Consider the following 16467-nt stretch of genomic DNA (forward strand, 5'->3'; position numbering starts at 1 on the left):
GGGGGAGGAGGGAGAGGAGGAGGAGGAAGAGGAGGAGGGGGAGGAGGCTGCACCCTTATCACAAATTCATGTTAGGTAAAGAAAAGGTGCTCATGGAGCTCAGCCCCCATGGGAGGCAGAGCTTGTGCTCAGGAATTGTGGTCCAGACCCATGGCCTGGGTTCTTTAAAGAGGAAGACTCCCAGACAGATCACTGGCTGCAGCACCAGGCACTGTGCTGGGCATGGGGGCAGATGGGAAGGAGTCAGAAGAGGCCTTCTAGACTGCTGGTCCAACCCCTCCTTGTGCCCATGGAAACCCCGAGGGCAGACCCCGAGGGGCCCTTTCCAATTCTCCTATAGTTAATCCTGTTAATATGTGAAGGGCTGGGCTCATTTGCTGAAGCCCCAAACTCCAGGAATCCCCCAGATTTGCCCCCTTTGATGGCAGATGTGGCTGGGCTGGCACTGCCACCCACCTGGGAGGGGGGTGGGGCAGGGGTCCCTCTGGCCTGGCCTCTGCCCATCAGTGTGCTCACTCACCCGCCAGCCAGGCCCTGAGCACAAGCCGGCCTTGGCCGTGCCACGAGTGAGGCGGTGTCTCCCCCTCCTGGCCAGTCTGGAGACCAGCCGGTGGCAGCAGCCTCAGCTAGCCAGCCCAGAACCTCTCTCCCATTCTGCCTTCTACGCCCTGAACAGAGACACGGTCTGAGGGTCCCTGCGAGGGTCCCTGAGGAGCCAGAGGCTGGCCAGCCCCTGCACCCTGAGCTGGCTGCCCCTGAGTCTGGGGTGGGAGGCTAGACACCCCCATCTGCTCTCCCTGCAGCTAGAGGGGGGAGGCTGGGCTCCTGGGACTTGGCCATGGGGCCGCTGGCACTCCCAGCTCCTACCCAGCCAGAAAGGCTTCCAGCCTGGGCCTGGAGTCTCCTAAGCCAACTCACCCAGGGTTCAGAAAGGGATGCTATTTGGCCATCGTGAAGACCCTTGGCCAGACTATGATCCCTTGGGGGAAGGGGGAGAACAGCTCAGTGGCTTGGGGGTCACCACTTGGGCAGAGACCACATTTCTGACTATGCGCTAAGTCTTTGGGGAGGGTGCAGCCTGGCAGACCATCTGAGCAGCGGGAAGGAAGCTGGCAGCCACCAGCTTGAGGTCCAGGAGCCTCTAAACTTGTATAGGGAGGCAGGCACTGGGAGGATCCGTGCCTCCCCGGGGGGTGTGAGGGCCAGCACTGGCAGCTCAGGGAGGACACCAGTGACAAACAGCGACAATCCCCTCCCCTCCCCCCTCAGGGCGCCAAGCCATCCCTACTGACCTCTGGTCCTGGCACATTTGGGCGCAGATTCCGGGCTGTGGGATGGGTTCTAGTGAAATCACAGGTGCTGAAATGAATGGACTAAGGCTCAGAGACGGAGGAAGCTGCGGTGGGGCTGACAGAAAGGGATGCTGGGTGCTCCTGGACTCATCCAGGGACAGGCGTCTAACCTCAGCAGCCCGTAACAGTGGCCGGCAAGCCCGAGCGTTTGGTGATCCACAGCTTGGTCACCTCCTCGGCGCTGGTCGGGTGAATGCCCACTGTCTTCTTCATCTGGGGATATGTGGCCCCGCATCTAGAAAAAGGCAGAGCAGGATTTGGGGGGCAGGCCATAAACAAGCTGCAGGACTGGAGAACCCCCAACGGTTTCATCTGCAAGGCCAGCAGTGCGACAGGCTCCCTTTCTGGGGGGAGGATTACTAGGGTGACTGACCAGGTGGGGGGGTCCTGAAGAGGCCTGGGGGGCTGCAGGGGCTGTGCTACCCATCAGCCATGGAGCAATGTGGACTGGGCCCGTCACAGATGCCCCCTTCCTTGTGCTCAGTGTGCCCCTCCCCTCCCCAGATGGGCTGCCTCCAACCTCTCTGCTCAGGCTCCCAAGGCCCCCTATGTGGAGACCCCTGCTCTGCTCTCTAAGCTGACCCGTCCATGACATCCACTCATCCTTCTCTTCCCTTTCTTTTTGTTTCCTGGGGCCTCCCTGATGTCCAAAGACACGCTTAGATCTCCCTGACCCACCGCACCCGTCCCTGGGCCAACCTCCTCAGGGTCAAAGGGCATGAGTGGTTTTGGTCCCTTTCGTCACATGACTTTAAAGTGTTTTTGGACCAACCCAGCCTCACCTCAGCCCCTCCAATACCCCCAGGGTGGTTTTCACTTCCCTCTCACAAAGGGCCCTAGAGGCTACCGAGTCTGATCACTCCCAGAGAAGGGAGGAGAGGGAAGCTGCCAGTTCCAGAGGTGGCCTTGTCCGCGCTGGGAGGGCTCTCAGCGTCAGGAAGCTTCCCTGGCTCGACTGCTCCAGGGTGTCCGCAGTCTCACCCCTCCCTGACGCAGAGGCTGTGTGCCATCTGTCTGTCCCCTCTCGGCAGCCTCTGGCCCTCAGCTCTTCCGCATCCCCCAGCCCGACCTCTCTTCCCCTCAGGCTTTTTTGGGTGACCCCCTCTACTCCGTTATTCCTCTTCTTCATTCTATCAAGTCTTTGCAAGCCTCCCCAGAACTCTTGGTTCTGGAAGAAAAAGTCTTCCCTCTTCCAAAGAGACCCTGCAGACCTGTGGCTCCCAAACGGTTTCCCTCCTCCAGGTTAAGCTCCTTCTTCACTTATCCTCATGGCGTACAAGCACAAGGCCCCTTTCACAGCCTGGCCATCCTCCTCTGGACACTGCCAGCTCCTCAGACCAGGTGCCCAGAAGCGTGTGACAGAAGGAGGGGGGACCCTCACATCCTGAGCCCTTCCTAAGACAGTCTGAGGTCACAGCTGCATGGCCCCACTGGGCCTGCTGGACACATAGCAATGATGATCTCCCAGGGTATCAGAGCAGAACCGTGGCCTGCCTGGCGTGGAGCCCTGGCCAAGTGGCCGCCCTCCCACTCGGCCCCTGCGGATGTCATCTTCTTGGATTCAGGCCAGCGTTTGGGCTTGTTGAGACCTCTGGGAAGCCTGATGGTCAGCCGGGCTGCTTGCCAGCCCTCTGTCTGCCCCCAGGTAGTTACCATTGGCTCCCCCTTGGGCTGTGCCTCTGGGGGGGGGGGTCATTCTGTTCTGTGTCTGCACTTGGCACCGTGCTGGGCATGCAGAGCTTGCGCTTAATCAAGCCTTGCTAACTGGCTGACCGATCATTATGTTCTCTATGCCTCTTTCTAAACCACTGAGAAAACTGCCCAGCAGCACATGGCCCCCTAGCCCGGCACAGGCCCTGATGAAGGGAGGGGTCCCTAAAATATGGAAGGCAGGCAAGTGCGGGCAGACAACCGACTAGAAACAAAGACCATTTATTTCCCCCAATTTGGACAGACCTGCCAGTCTGTCCTCATTAGTCTGCTCTTAAGGAACTGGGGGCAGGGGGATCTAAGTATAATGCATTTGTGCAAAACTCAGCTCTTTTGTTTTTGGGGATCAAACAAAATGCTATTTGTAAATTGCTTAGCTCATGAATGCACATTCCCTCCTTGGGTCCCCCAGACCCATCAGCCCAGAGAGCTGGGCCTATTCTGCCTCTCCAGCCTCAGCTGGCTGGGCCCTTCTTTGTTATTTTGCAGGCTCCTGGCTCTCAGGGGAGCGCTGTCTTTGTGGAGGCCTTGGAGTTGGCTCGACCACCACTCAGACCTCCCCAACTCTGGGGATCCGCCAGCGGTAGCCTCCCCTGAGCATGTGCCCCCGCTCACGGCCTCTTTCCCAGGATTCTACGGGCAAAGGGGCCCAGAAGTAGCTGGGTCGGCGACCGCCGCAACAGGGCTGAGCTCCTGCCTGGGCAGCACTCTGGGATGACCTTCAGAAAACCTCACCTGTGCTCCTGGGCACGTGCAAGGCAGGCCAACTCCCCACTCTCACGGACTTCCTCCCAGTGGTTATTTTGGACACAACTTCAAAACAATGACATCGTACAAAATGCCTTCTAGAATCTGAGCCCCTGGCAATTAATGGACTACAAACACATGTCGAAAATATGTGGTCTCAAGGTCCATTTCAATCCAATGTTCTGGAGCAGTGCCCCTCCCCCTGCCACGTTTGGGGGCTTCTCTTCCAACCCCCTCCCTGCTTTTCATTTTCACCAATCACTCAAGGAAGAAAAACCCAGTAACGGCCACAGAAGGACTTGGCGCTGAGACGCTGGACGGCTGGTGCCTTCAGGCAACGCCCAGCTGTTGCGTTACTCTCTCAGATCAGGATTTGATAGGATACAATACCCCAGACGAGGTGGGACCTGGGAAGGCCAGGGAAGAGGGTGATGGACTGGGCCAGTCCAGTGGCCTGCCCTGTCTATGCAGTGCAGCTGATTTCTGTGGTGGCTGTGGGGGGCCCTCCTGGGCCCCGGCTGACCAGCACTCATCCCGTTGTGGACTGTTTAGGCCCCACTCAGGGGCGAGACCACTCTGAATGAGAGTTAGGGATTTCTATCCTGCTACTGGGCACATTTTGAAGAATGTCAGTTATGTGCCTGGTGGCGTTGCTTCTGATTTAGTCACGTCCCGAGGGGCCCCCGACCAGCCAGAACGCTGCCCACTCAGTGTCCAACTGTTTCCCAAGGCAGAGAGGAGAAGGGCATTTCCCAGAGGGGTGAAGTCTCGGATCTCTGGGGCCAATCCAAAGCTCTCTAGCTCTCTGCGGCATGGCAGATCCACATGGTATGGGCTCTGCCATGCAGCCGAGTGAGACGGTAATCTCTTCCTTATGCTCCGGGGGCAAGAGCCACCCTCACTGTGACCTAGGTATCTGAGTGGAAGAGTAAATGATGCATCGTGCATGGCAGAGAAAAGAAATGGGGCCTTTCGGGGGCGGCTAGGTGGTGCAGTGAATAGAGCACTGGCCCTGGAGTCAAGAGGACCTGAGTTCAAATCCGGCCTCAGACACTTAACACTTACTAGCTGTGTGACCTTGGGCAAGTCACTTACTTAACCCCAATTGCCCTCCAAAAAGAAAAAAAATGGGGCCTTTTGGGGCCATCTGCCCAGGGGGAGCCCAGAGCAGCTGCCTTTCTCCCAATGGTGTGTGCACTTTGCGCACAGTAGGTATGCCCTCACTGGCTGAGGATGGCTGGGTCAGGATGCCCTTTTCAGCCATGCCTGAAGCCAGGTGGGCTGACAATTCCTAGGAAGGCCTAAGGGGAAGAGATGACTCTTCCGGGGGGCCCCCGAGGCAGCCACAGAGAGTAGGGGGGCACTCAAAAGGACTTTCTGGGAGATTGAATAACATTTGGCTGCAGAAGAAAGCTGGGATCTTCTCAAACTAAACCTGTGGTATCTTCATAAAGACCTGAAGTCTTTTTACTGAAAATACATATAATACTACATAAAAGTAACATAAAACATGGAATCTTTTCAACTGTAGTGTTGCCAAAATTAAGCAGCTATGCTCTGTAATCTCAGAATAATTTAGGAGGAGAACTTTATAAACTGAAGACATTCTTTTGTACTTACTTTATTCCAAGAGCAAATCCTTGAATAACTTCGCCTGCATTGGGGCCGATGAAGTGAAGGCCAAGAATCCGCTGGTCTCTCTCTCGCAAGCACACCATCTGAAAACAATACAGCCCCCATGAAAGTGGCCCAGATGCAGCTGTGTCTTCTAGGAGAGGGCGCGGCCACCCCACTGTCCCACCACCGTCCGCGACACACCAAGGCTCTGCCCTCTCTCACGTCCATGGACTTTGGGGAGCCCAGCCCAGCTTAAGAGTGAACTGTGAGGCTGTGAATCAACCCCACAGGGTGGGGAGGAAGCCGGGAAGGGGCAGGGGGAGCTGGGTAGACCTCGGCCTGAACATGGAGATGCTTTCTTCTTCCTACTCACTGCTATGCTGAACCACGGATGGTGAGGGTGGGCGGTGGGGGAGATGTGGGCTAAGCTTCTTCACCATTTCAGACCAAACTCATCTCCCCAAACCAAGCCCTGCACCAGCTCCAGGCTGCGAGAGCTGTGAGTGCTGGAGAAGGCCTTGGGTCTCCCCAAGAGTCTAGAATGAATACCGGCTCCTCCATCCTCTCCAAGGATGATGCTTGTGACTTCTGGATGACACGGAGGCTTGGATCGCCTCAGGAAAGAGCTGCCTCCCAGGGGACCATTTGTTCCCAGGTTGGAGATCACAGGGGTGGAGAGGCCTTGGGAGGTCAGCCTGTCTGCTGGCCTCACTTCGTAGAAGAGGATGTCGAGGGCCAGGGTGGTCAGGTCCTCACAAGATCACCGCCCTTCAAGCTGTGTTTATGTTCCAATGGGACACCCTGAGCTCCCAGGCTGCCCACCAGGGTGTGGCATGGAGCGGACCCAGAGTCCAAAGCCCTGGGCCTCGTGCTGCTGTGACTGTCACTTCTCCCAGGGAAGCCTCAGGCACTGGCCCCTTGGCCTCCCTGGGCCTGTCTGCTCCACTAAGTGAGAAAGCCACGTCGAGCTCTTTCAGACAGGCCCCCAAACCCACGTGGGCATGAGGGGTACAGATTGTGGGGAGCAAATCCTAAGGCCTACGCTCCTGCTTGAGGCTGTCCCGCCAGAATGTTCTGAAAAAATCCAGTTGGTTCTCTCTCTGTAAGCTCGAGGGCACAGCCCTGAGGCCTGGGCCTGGAAATCTGGGCATCACAGAGGAGGCCCGAGCCAATGACTAAGCCTGAGTGGAGCCTTTAGGAAGCTGCATCTCTCTCCCTGTGGCCCAGGCAAAATGGCAGCCTGATGCTGCCCAGGGCCAAAGGTCTGAGAGGTCACGTCCAGCCCTGTGGCTTCCGTTAGAGGGACATCAGCAGAGCATGGAGGACCCTGGTGCTTGGGTATGAGGCTGGCACCGATCCCCTTGCACACGTAACATAACGGTTAATGAACTGGAGGCAGCATAGCTGAATGGTTAGTGTGCCGGAGGCAGAAGACCTGGCTTGGGGCTTTCCCTCTGCTAGTTGTGTGATCCTGGGTAAGTCACTGCCTCTCTCGCCATGGGCTGCTCACCAAACAGGCAGGGAAGATGGCCCTCCACCCCTTGCAGGATTGTTGATGAAGTACTTTGCAGACAGACATTATTAATTATGCCAAATACTCACTTTGATGTAACACTGAGAGGAGTCTCTTTCAGGCACAGTGAATTCCAGAGGTTTATAATATGCATGATAAACCTGTAAAAAAAAAAGACTGTGGTGAAAGATGCTCCCAGGGTGGCCCTGGGAATAGCTCTGGGCAGGTAACGGCCCCTGGAGTCTGCAAGGCATCTCCATGGCCCCAAACCCTGCAAGGCAGGGGGAGCTCACTGCCTCTTCGGGCAGCCGCCTCCATGGTGGGACGCTTCTCTCTCTTAGGAAATTCGTCCTAACATCAAGCCTAAGCACTCTCCTCGCCATGCTGCATTACCGCTCCTGCTTAAGTTCTTTGGGCCCACATGGACCACGCCTAATCACTCCTCCAAGTGCCAGTCCTTACAAGCAGCTTTTTCTTTCTTCCAACTAAAGCTCTTTGGTTTCTTCACGGACTCCAGGCCCTTCCCATCCGGGTTCCCCTTAATCTCTCCCAATTTATCCACTTCCTCTGTAGCCTGCATCACCCAGAAACGTTCCCCATGCTCTGGATGGGGCCTACCCAGTCCCTTGGGCTCCACAGTTCTAGTAATGCAGTCTCAGAGTCTGCTCCCCTTGGGAAGTGCCAACATCCACATCGGTGTCTGTCTGGATAAAGGGATGGCCGAGCTCCCTCTGCCTTGCCCCTCATCGCCTCTATCCCTCCACTTCTCCTGCCCCAGCTCTTCCCCTCTGCTCTGGCCCCACTTTCCTCCCTTCACAGACTTGACCCTGGCAGCTGACTGCCGTCTCTCCTTGCTCCCTTGCCTCTGATAACGTGTCTACATCACATTGGGCTGGAGAAGGCCAGAAAGCCAGGGGAGCTCAGGAGAGGCCAGAATGGAATGTGGCACCAGGGAGGTGGGGATGTGGGAGAAAGGGGGGATCGTCTGCATAGCAAATAGTTAAACCTACTGGAGCAGACGAGATTAACAAGGGAGAATACAGAAAGGGCAGTGGAAAGGGGCCAGGGCAGAGCCTGGAGAGACCGCCAAGGTTAGAGGGTGCAGCATGGACGAGGACTTGGCCAAGGACACCGCCAAGAAGGGTCAGAAGCTTGAGGACTGAACAGTCTGGCCCCAGCCTCCTTTTTTTCCCCGGCATAATTATATATCACCCTCCTCACAGCCAAGAGAACACACAGACTGGCCTTCCAGCCCTTGGCATACGCTGTCTGCTGTGCCCTAACTCTGCCCCTGGACCCTTGAGGCTCGGCAGGCCGCCACCTCATTCATGGGCATCTGCAGCTATCTGTATTTTCCTGGCTTGTCTTCTGTGCTCATATGGGTCCATGGTCCCTCACCCCATAGGCTGTACTCTCCTGGAGGGCAGGGGCTCCAGCACCTTGGACAGCACCTGGCACACAAGAGGGGCTTCCTGGGGATGGATGAGAGGTCACCCATTACACACCAGGTAGGCTGTCATCTCCATCAGTCACAGACGAAACTGTGGGTCCTTCAAGGAGTCAAACAGACGTTGTTATGACATTATTGAAAATGGATAGAATATCTTAGCAAGTGTAGGGACGTCATGGCCGTATCCAAACTTCATAAACGCTGCGGCGTCACACAGAGTGACCCATAAATGACGGCACAGCAGACACGATGCCTGGAGGAAACCTTAACATGTGTTTAAAATCTGAAGCAGAGAGAGAACAAACCTGAGGCTTTGGGCATACAGCGAGTCAGGGCTCGCCTTCAGGAGGTCACATCTCGCTAGGGACAAAGTCCCAAGGCAGCCGTGGTGGGGGTGAGGGACAGGAAGGGGGCTCCAAGAAAGGTTCTGCACAGAGGCTGCATTTGGGTTGAGTCTTAAGGGAAATAAGGGATAGAATCTAAAAAGAGGAGGTGAGGAAGCATTTCAGGCATGGGGGCCAGGCAGTGCAAAGGCACGGAGGTGGGAGATGGGTGTTACATGTGAGAAACAGCAGGATGGCTGGACAGAAGAGTGCATGGGAGGAAGGGGGGACGGGGAGGAAGTGGGAGAGGCTGGAGGCAGGGAGGCTGATGAGAAGGGGCCTGGGGAGGGCTGAGAAAACGGAGTGAGGAGGAGGGGAAGGTAGATGGAGCACAGTATGGTGGTGCCTGGGAGCTCCTGGAGGGAGAGGCCACCTAGACCTCATCCACACCTCCTTGGGAGCCCCCCAGGTCCACCACGTGCCCCCATTAACTCTCCTGAGCAATGGGCGGGAACCTGCAACATCAGGAGCCCAACCAGGGCCTGCTCGAGAAGCATCCCTGCCCACAAAGGGAAACCCGATGAACACTGCGTGGTCACAAAGTGGCAGCTGGGCAGGGCACAGCACTGGGCATCAGGAAGGCCACTGCCTGCCTCAGTTTCCTCAGATGTAAAATGGGGATAATAACAGCACCTGCATCACTGGGTTGTTGTGAGGACCAGACAACTGTAACGCACTACAGAAATGCTACCTGTGGTTACTAGGGTTCACTAGTGTCACTGGTAGTCATAGCAGCAGGGGTGCTGGTGGCAGGCAGCACAATGCTGAGCACTGGGGATGCATACACAGACGGAACAACACGGTGCCTGCCCTCAAGGGGCTTACATCCTGCCGATCTTTTTGTCTGACTTTGCCTCCCCCATCTTGTACTTGTAAGGTCAACTTCTGAACCCGACTGAAGACTTTACATTTTTCCTACTCAATTTAACATGTGAGATTTTCCCTATTTTCCCAGCACGTCAGCTCTGCCTGTATCGGTTTTTTTTTTTTGCTAATGTGTAGCAGATTTAGGGGCACTGATTGAGGGGGGCAACCCTAAGCTAAGACTTCTTCACCTCTCTCGTGATGTGGACCCTGCAAGCCCACAGGTGGACCCTTCTCAGCACTGTGCTCTCAAACACAGAAAGCGAAATCCACAGGATTCTCAAGGGAACCCACAGCATTGATGTCAGGATCATTTTTTTTGAAAAGTTTCTCTCTGCTGGGAAGAAGCAGATGCCCAGACTGTAGCCAACAACATCTCTGGGTCACCTTTCACCAAGTTCTGAATGGTGCTCCCTGGGCTGCCCTCTGGTCTCCCTCCATGCAATGCCTTGCAGGCAGGATGGAGAATCCCAAGCAAGCCTCCAGCCCTCCTCTCTCATCAGGCAATGCTGTCACAAGTGGGCACTGGCTGAGGCTGGCATCCCCTGGCTTTGCCGAAGCCAGGCTGGTTCACTTTCCCTCCAACTGAACGTACAAGGATTCTGTTAGCCATCGAAGCCAAGCTCACTGGTCTAACTTGGGGAACTTTCCCTAAGCTCCCTGGGCCACAGTGCATTCCTGTGACTCTACCCTCTTCTGTGCATGGCCCCCACCCACTCTGCTGCTCTCCAGTAGACCTGAAAGGTCCCTTCTACACTGACTTCTTGTACAAAATCCAAGCTGGGGGACCCACCAGTCCTTTCTGAAGGAGCACGCCACCTTGGGCCTCATTCTCTTCTCCTCTTTCTAAAAAATATTTTTCATTCTAAATATGATAATCCCCAGGGAGGAGCAGCGGACGAGGGCTGAATGTGACCCTGCGATTCCTGCTGTGTGCATTCTTGGCCGCAATGGTCAGCTGCCCACGTGGCTCCCAATGTGGGAAGGCTCCACACTGCTGGGACGGATTTAGCCCAGAACGTCCGCATCCCTCGCTCGCCTTTGGCCTCTTAAAGGACAAGGTCACCCCTGGCCATCTTTGTCCTCCGACGTAGGCCTTCCCAAATGGACGCCTTGCTTCTATCTCCACTCAAGGCCTCTTTTGTTGCCTCCTGGAAACATGGAGGGAACTGGGGCTTCCCAAGGCCATGTCAGAAAAAAACAAGCGCTGGCAAGTCCCACCAAACTGGAAAAGCTCCCAGGACAGGCTGGGGAAGGGCCAGGCGGGCGTCTATCATCTGAGGGTTGGCCTTGCCGGCTCTGGCCGGGGGTGATGAGTGTGGCCCAGAGGAGGGGCTGGCAGAGGGTGGGCCCACACTGATGTAATTGGCCTTTTCAGAAAGACTGAAGCACTCACTCACTCAACAAGCACCCCTGGTGTGACCTTCGTGGTCTGACCAGTCTGGGGGCACTCAGCTGCTTTGGGGAGAACAGACCAGTCTCTCCTTCCCTTCACTGTTTTCATGGAAAAGCCACAGTAGCAGGGGCACTCCCAAAGGCTCCCCCACTGTGCAGGAGCCCCAGCTGCCTCCCCGAGCCAGGGCTGCCCAAGTCGTCTACCTCCTACCACAGCCACTGAAGACAGTCGCCAGTGTTGGAGACAGACAGCACCTGCCTTCAGGAGAGAGCACTGACCCATTCATGTCAGCTGGGTCCAGAACAGCAGAGTTATGGGAGAAGCCCCCGTCTGTAAGGCCCTGAGTTCTGTGTGTGTGTGTGTGTGTGTACATGAGCATGTGAATGTTTATGTGAGCATATGTGCATGTGTGTGTGTCTACGTGTGAGAACATCTAGGGGCCATACAGAATATCTAGGGACCACTAGCTGGTCTGGAGGGAACCTCTGAGGTACAAAGGGGGAGACAAAGGGCTGAGTGCTGCCTGTGCGACTGCAGGCTCCTCACACCCCCATCCCACCTCCGACGTCCCCATCCTCAGGAAGCCCTCAGAAAGCTGGGCTGGGGGTTCTGCCGGAGATGTGGAGGAGTGGGCAAAGGCTGTCTACACCTATGGGGTGGGTATCGACTCTTCTGAGGCCCGACAGGGTAACAAATGAGCTGGATTTTCACATGTGTTGTGCAGCTATTAGCAATTAATTGAGCTTCAGAGAACATGGTTCTGACTCAAACAGTCCAGAAAGGAAAATAAACAAAGCCTATTTGGCTGCTCCCCATCATGGAACACAAATCAACATCCCCAAATGTGGCCTAATACACTCGGCACGATCAAAGCAGGTTGGCAAACCAGCCCGCCACGAGGGAGCCCCAGCTGTCAGGACCGCGGTACGTTAATGGGAGGGCCGAGGGATGAAAGGGACCCGCGAGGTGAGGAAGCCCACGCAGCTGAAGGCTCCAGGACGCGTTTTGGCCCAGACTTCCCACTGTGAAAGCCCTGGCACAAAGTCTCCTTTCTGAGCCTGCTGCCACATGGCGAGAGGGGTGTGGGGCAATGACAGCTGCCCCCAAACTGGTCAGAGCCAGCATCTGCCCACAGCCACCCCCTCCTCTGGCCAGGAACTCCCCATGATCACGCCAGCCGAGAACAAGGATGCTTATCAGTCTGAATACATGGATCTCACCCAGTCCTCGCAAAGACCCGGTGACTGAGCTACAAGGAGAGGAGGAAATGAATTGGGGCACTTTTAAGAACCCAGAACCAGACAGGAAGAATGGTACTTCTGAAACCCAGGAACTTCATGAAAAGACACAATGACTGGGCTCCAGCTAGGCCACAGACTCAGAACAGCCCTTGATGAAGAAGGGGCAGAGCTGAAAGGCCACAAAAGGAAGGTTAGATGGGGCCAAGGGAGTGAGCTCCCTTTCTGTGGAGGTGCTGAAGACCCAGGCTTCTGGAACACCTGGAACTCTGGGGATGTGCTCAGCTCTCTGGAGCATATCCCTCCACATTTGTGCACAGTAGCTAAAGGAGCCATTGAGAGGGCTAGTGGAGAAGCACCTGGCTTCAAAGCCCTGCTCAGCTGTAACCGTGGGCTGGTGTGACCTTCCAGGGCCTCTGGCTCCTTCTCTGGAAAATGAGGCTTGGGGTCAGACGCTCTAAAAGCTCCACTCCAATTCTGGAGAGCAATCTGGAACTCTGCCCAAAGGGCTACAAATGAGTGCATACCTTTGACCCAGCAATACCACTTCTAGGGCTGCATCCCAAAGAGATCAGAGAAGTGGGAGATAGACCCATATGTACAGAAATATTTATAGCGGCTCTATTTGTGGTGGCCAAGAACTGGAAATCAAGGGGATGCCCATTAATTGGGGAATGGCTGAACAAGGTGTGGTATATGAATGTAATGGAATACTATTGTGCTATAAGAATCTAGGAGCAGATGGGCTTCATAATAACCTGTAGAGGCTTATATGAACTGATGCTGAGTGAGAAGAGCCGAACCAGGAGAAATCTGTACACGATCACAGACACAGCGTATGTGTGATGACTGACTTCAATAGGCTGGGCTCCTCTCAGCAATTCAAGGTTATGAGACAGCTCCAGAAGACTTGTGATGGAGAGGGATGTCTGCATTCAGAGCAAGAACTGAGCTTGAATCCAGACTGAAGCAAACTACCTGCTCTCTTTCTTTTTCTTGTTTGGTTTTGTTTCCTCTCTCCCACTGTTCATTCCATCTCATACAATGCTTCTTTATAATCTGACTGATGTCTAATGTGAAAGTATTTACAGATCCTATACTTGACTGTATGCCGCCATGGGGGGTGGGGGGGAGGGGGACAGAATGTGAAACTCAAGGGATTGTGGAACTGAATCTTGTAAACTAAAAGGAAACAAATTAATAAAGACAAAAAAAAAGAAAAAATGATAAAAATAAAAAGCTCCACTCCAGCCAAAGCCTCATGGCCCTATAGACTGAAGCGGGAAGGAGGGGAAGGTGGGATCTGCAATGGAAGCTTTCAAAGGGCAAATTTTTGACTTTTTTTTTTTTAAAGTCCTTGGCTGGAAACAGAAAGGAAATCTGAGACTCATTCAGTGAGGTGGTAATGGAATCAAGAAGCCCTGTCCAGGTCCCTGTACACACACAGAGGAGATTCGATGGTGGTAAATGTAAAATCTCACACTTAGGTACACACACACACACACACACACAAAAATCACCTTATCCAGGACAAGACTGGGAAAGCAGGGTGAAAAAGATACAGAGGTCTGGGTGGAATGCAAGCTGACTGAGTCCCCAGTGGACTATTACTGTCTTCTGCAGTTCTGAGGGAGGCGCTGAATCGACCACCAGGGCAGGAGAGGCCCAGTGCCCTGGGCCCTCAGGGTCAGGGCCTCCTTGGGAGCACCTATGGCTAATCTGGAGAAGGCCCAGGAGGGTGACCAGGGATCAGTTCAAGAAATTGGGGCTGTCTGGACTAGTGAGAAGACTTAGGTGGCCATGAAGGCTGGATTCTAGGATCTGAAGGGTTGTCATGTGAAAAAGGGCTCAAATTTGGTCTGTCTGGTCCCAGAGGAAGAAAGAGGAACAATGAGCAGAGAAGCAGAGACAGATTTGGGCTGGACCTTAGGAACAATGTACTCCTGAGGGAGAGGTCTCCAAGAGGAGACAGGGGAAGCCTTTGCCTTGGGAGAGTGAGATCCCCGGTCTTGGGAGAGAGTGAGATCCCTGGTCTTGAGAGACAGTAAGATCCCTGGTCTTGGGAGATAGATCCTGGTTTTGGGAGACAGGGAGATCCTGGCCTTGGGGTTCTTCAGACTAGAAGGAAAGGTCTGTGTTGGAAATGGAAAGCTGGGCTGGCCAAACAGGACAAGACAGGTCTCAAGATCTAAGCAGAAGGTTTCACCGCTCATGTGGCAGACAGGCCAGAGTGTGCCAATGGAAAGAGGACTTTGGGGAGGCTGGGAGGTAGCCATAGGCTGGAGATGGCAGAGGGGTTCAAGGCAGGATGAGGAAGGGAAGAGCAGGGGATGTTCAGGCAGCCCCACATTGGATCAGAAGCCTTTGGGGGCTTGAGTCTTCATGGACATGAGGCATCCGGGTCAGGTTCAAAGCCCCTGCCCCAAATAGGCCCCTCACTGTTAAAGCCCCCCAGCTTTGTTCTTCCATACCATCTCCCTGTCTGGGCTGCTGAGAAGCCCAGAGCATGTGGGGCCCTGAAGAGGGCCCTGGGAAGGCTGTGATGACTGTGCCCATGCCACGAGTACTTAAGTGAGAAGTGTCTGCTGCTCCCCTGGACCCCAGAGCCATACAAAAGCCCCGTGACAAAGAGCAAAGGCCTCTCTCTGAGCCAGCGTGGCCCCACCCCCCATGTCTGGCCAGGGCCAGGAGCCACGCCCTGGGCTAGCTCTATGCCACCCCCCCGCCCCTCCCGGTGCCCTGCACATCCACGCTCGGTGGCCACACCAGCCCCTACCTCAATGTTGTCTTCTCCATAGCGGCTCTCTGCCTCTTCCTCAGACAGCCCCACACAACCATATTCCAGGGGAGTGAAGACGGTTGTGGCCACCTGAGGACATGACAAAGGTGGTCATCACTGTAGGCCAGGAAGAGCAGACGCAACGGGCAAGTGCCCAGCATTAGCACGCTCCTCCTGCACCCAGGCCACGGGCCACGCAGACACAGACACGCCCACGTGTGAGGACATACAGACATGCAGACATATGCAGGACACACGTGCACACACACACTCACAGACACACCCATGTGTGAGGACATACAGACACGCAGACACGCGTGCACAGAGACACACCCACGCCCACGAATGCACACACCAAACCCCCCCCTCCACGTCTCTCGCGCCACGCCGAGCGCCTGCCTACATCCTGTGAGAAGAGAGCACTCACATTGTCATAGTCCATGAGCTCCGTGGCCTGACCAAACAGACGTCGCGCCAGCAGCTTCCCTGCCATTATGGCCGTGGGTGTCAGCTCAGGACGGCTCTGCACAAAAGATCACGGAAATGACCGACCTCCGTGGGGAGCTGGACGGAGCCCGAAGCCCTCACCTCCCTTGGTTCCCCTGTCCGGTTCCTGGGTGGCCACTGCCCACTATCTCCCTGCCTGGTGGGCATCCTTGGGGTGAGGGGCCAAGGCTCCCTTTGGTGGCTTTTGATGGCAATACGCTTATGGCCATGTGGAGGAGAGACGACTAGAGGATGCAGGGTGGTCCAGGCAGACGACAGGATGTCTCCAGAGATAACTTAGGTGAGAGGAGTGAGAAAAGGCCTTTTCTGAGGATAACCAAATGACTCGTCCACCTGACACAGGTGGCTGTAAGAGCCCAGACAAGGTGGTGGCCTGGGCACTGTGCCCCGACTGGGAGCAGCAACCGATGCCTGCGTCCCTGGAAGCTCCCTACACTGACAAGACCATAGCTGCCCCCTTCTCCTGCCCAAGAGGCTCAGACCACCATGAGTATGGGTGTGTGGGCGGGCAGGAAGGCCCCTGGGAAGGAGCCAACGACAGCTCTTCCCCGAGTGGCAGCAGGTGAGGAACGAGGTCACCCACCCAAAGGATCTGGGGACACTTGTTTGAAAACCACTTTGGGCTTAGTAGTCAACTAACAGATCAGAAACCCTTGGAAATCTCAGGGCTAGCAGTTAACTCCATTTAGTTTCCAATCTCTCTGTTTCTCTCCATGTCTTCCTCCCTCCCTCCCTCCCTCCTTCTCTTTTCTTCCCTCCCTCTTCTCTCTTTTCTTCCCTCACTTTCTCTTCTTTCTTGTTTCTTCCCTCCCTCCTTTTCTCTTTTCTTCACTCCCTCCTCTTCTTTTTTCTCCCACCCTCCTTCTCTTCTCTCTTTTCTTCCCTTCCTCCTTCTCTTTTCTTCCCTCCCT

The 16467-nt window shown here is 55.2% G+C and overlaps 1 protein-coding gene across 4 annotated transcripts in view; it reads right to left on the minus strand.

Annotated features, from left to right (window-relative positions):
* The window catches only part of TXNRD2 (thioredoxin reductase 2), a 93943-nt gene that overhangs the window by 1379 nt on the left and 76097 nt on the right, over nt 1-16467 (minus strand). For all 4 annotated transcript variants that reach the window (XM_069100846.1, XM_069100845.1, XM_069100844.1 and 1 more), the window contains 5 exons: nt 15477-15572; nt 15047-15139; nt 7029-7100; nt 5430-5527; nt 1293-1587 (listed from right to left, as the gene is read on the minus strand). In XM_069100846.1, coding sequence (XP_068956947.1) covers nt 1464-1587; nt 5430-5527; nt 7029-7100; nt 15047-15139; nt 15477-15572 — 483 coding nt within the window. In that variant the 3' untranslated portion in view covers nt 1293-1463. The remainder of the gene's footprint in view (nt 1-1292; nt 1588-5429; nt 5528-7028; nt 7101-15046; nt 15140-15476; nt 15573-16467) is intronic.

The sequence above is a fragment of the Petaurus breviceps genome, unplaced genomic scaffold, assembly GCF_028583685.1.
Source record: "Petaurus breviceps papuanus isolate PSGF00001 unplaced genomic scaffold, PetGlider_PUasm1.0 428, whole genome shotgun sequence".
Lineage (NCBI taxonomy): Eukaryota > Metazoa > Chordata > Mammalia > Diprotodontia > Petauridae > Petaurus > Petaurus breviceps.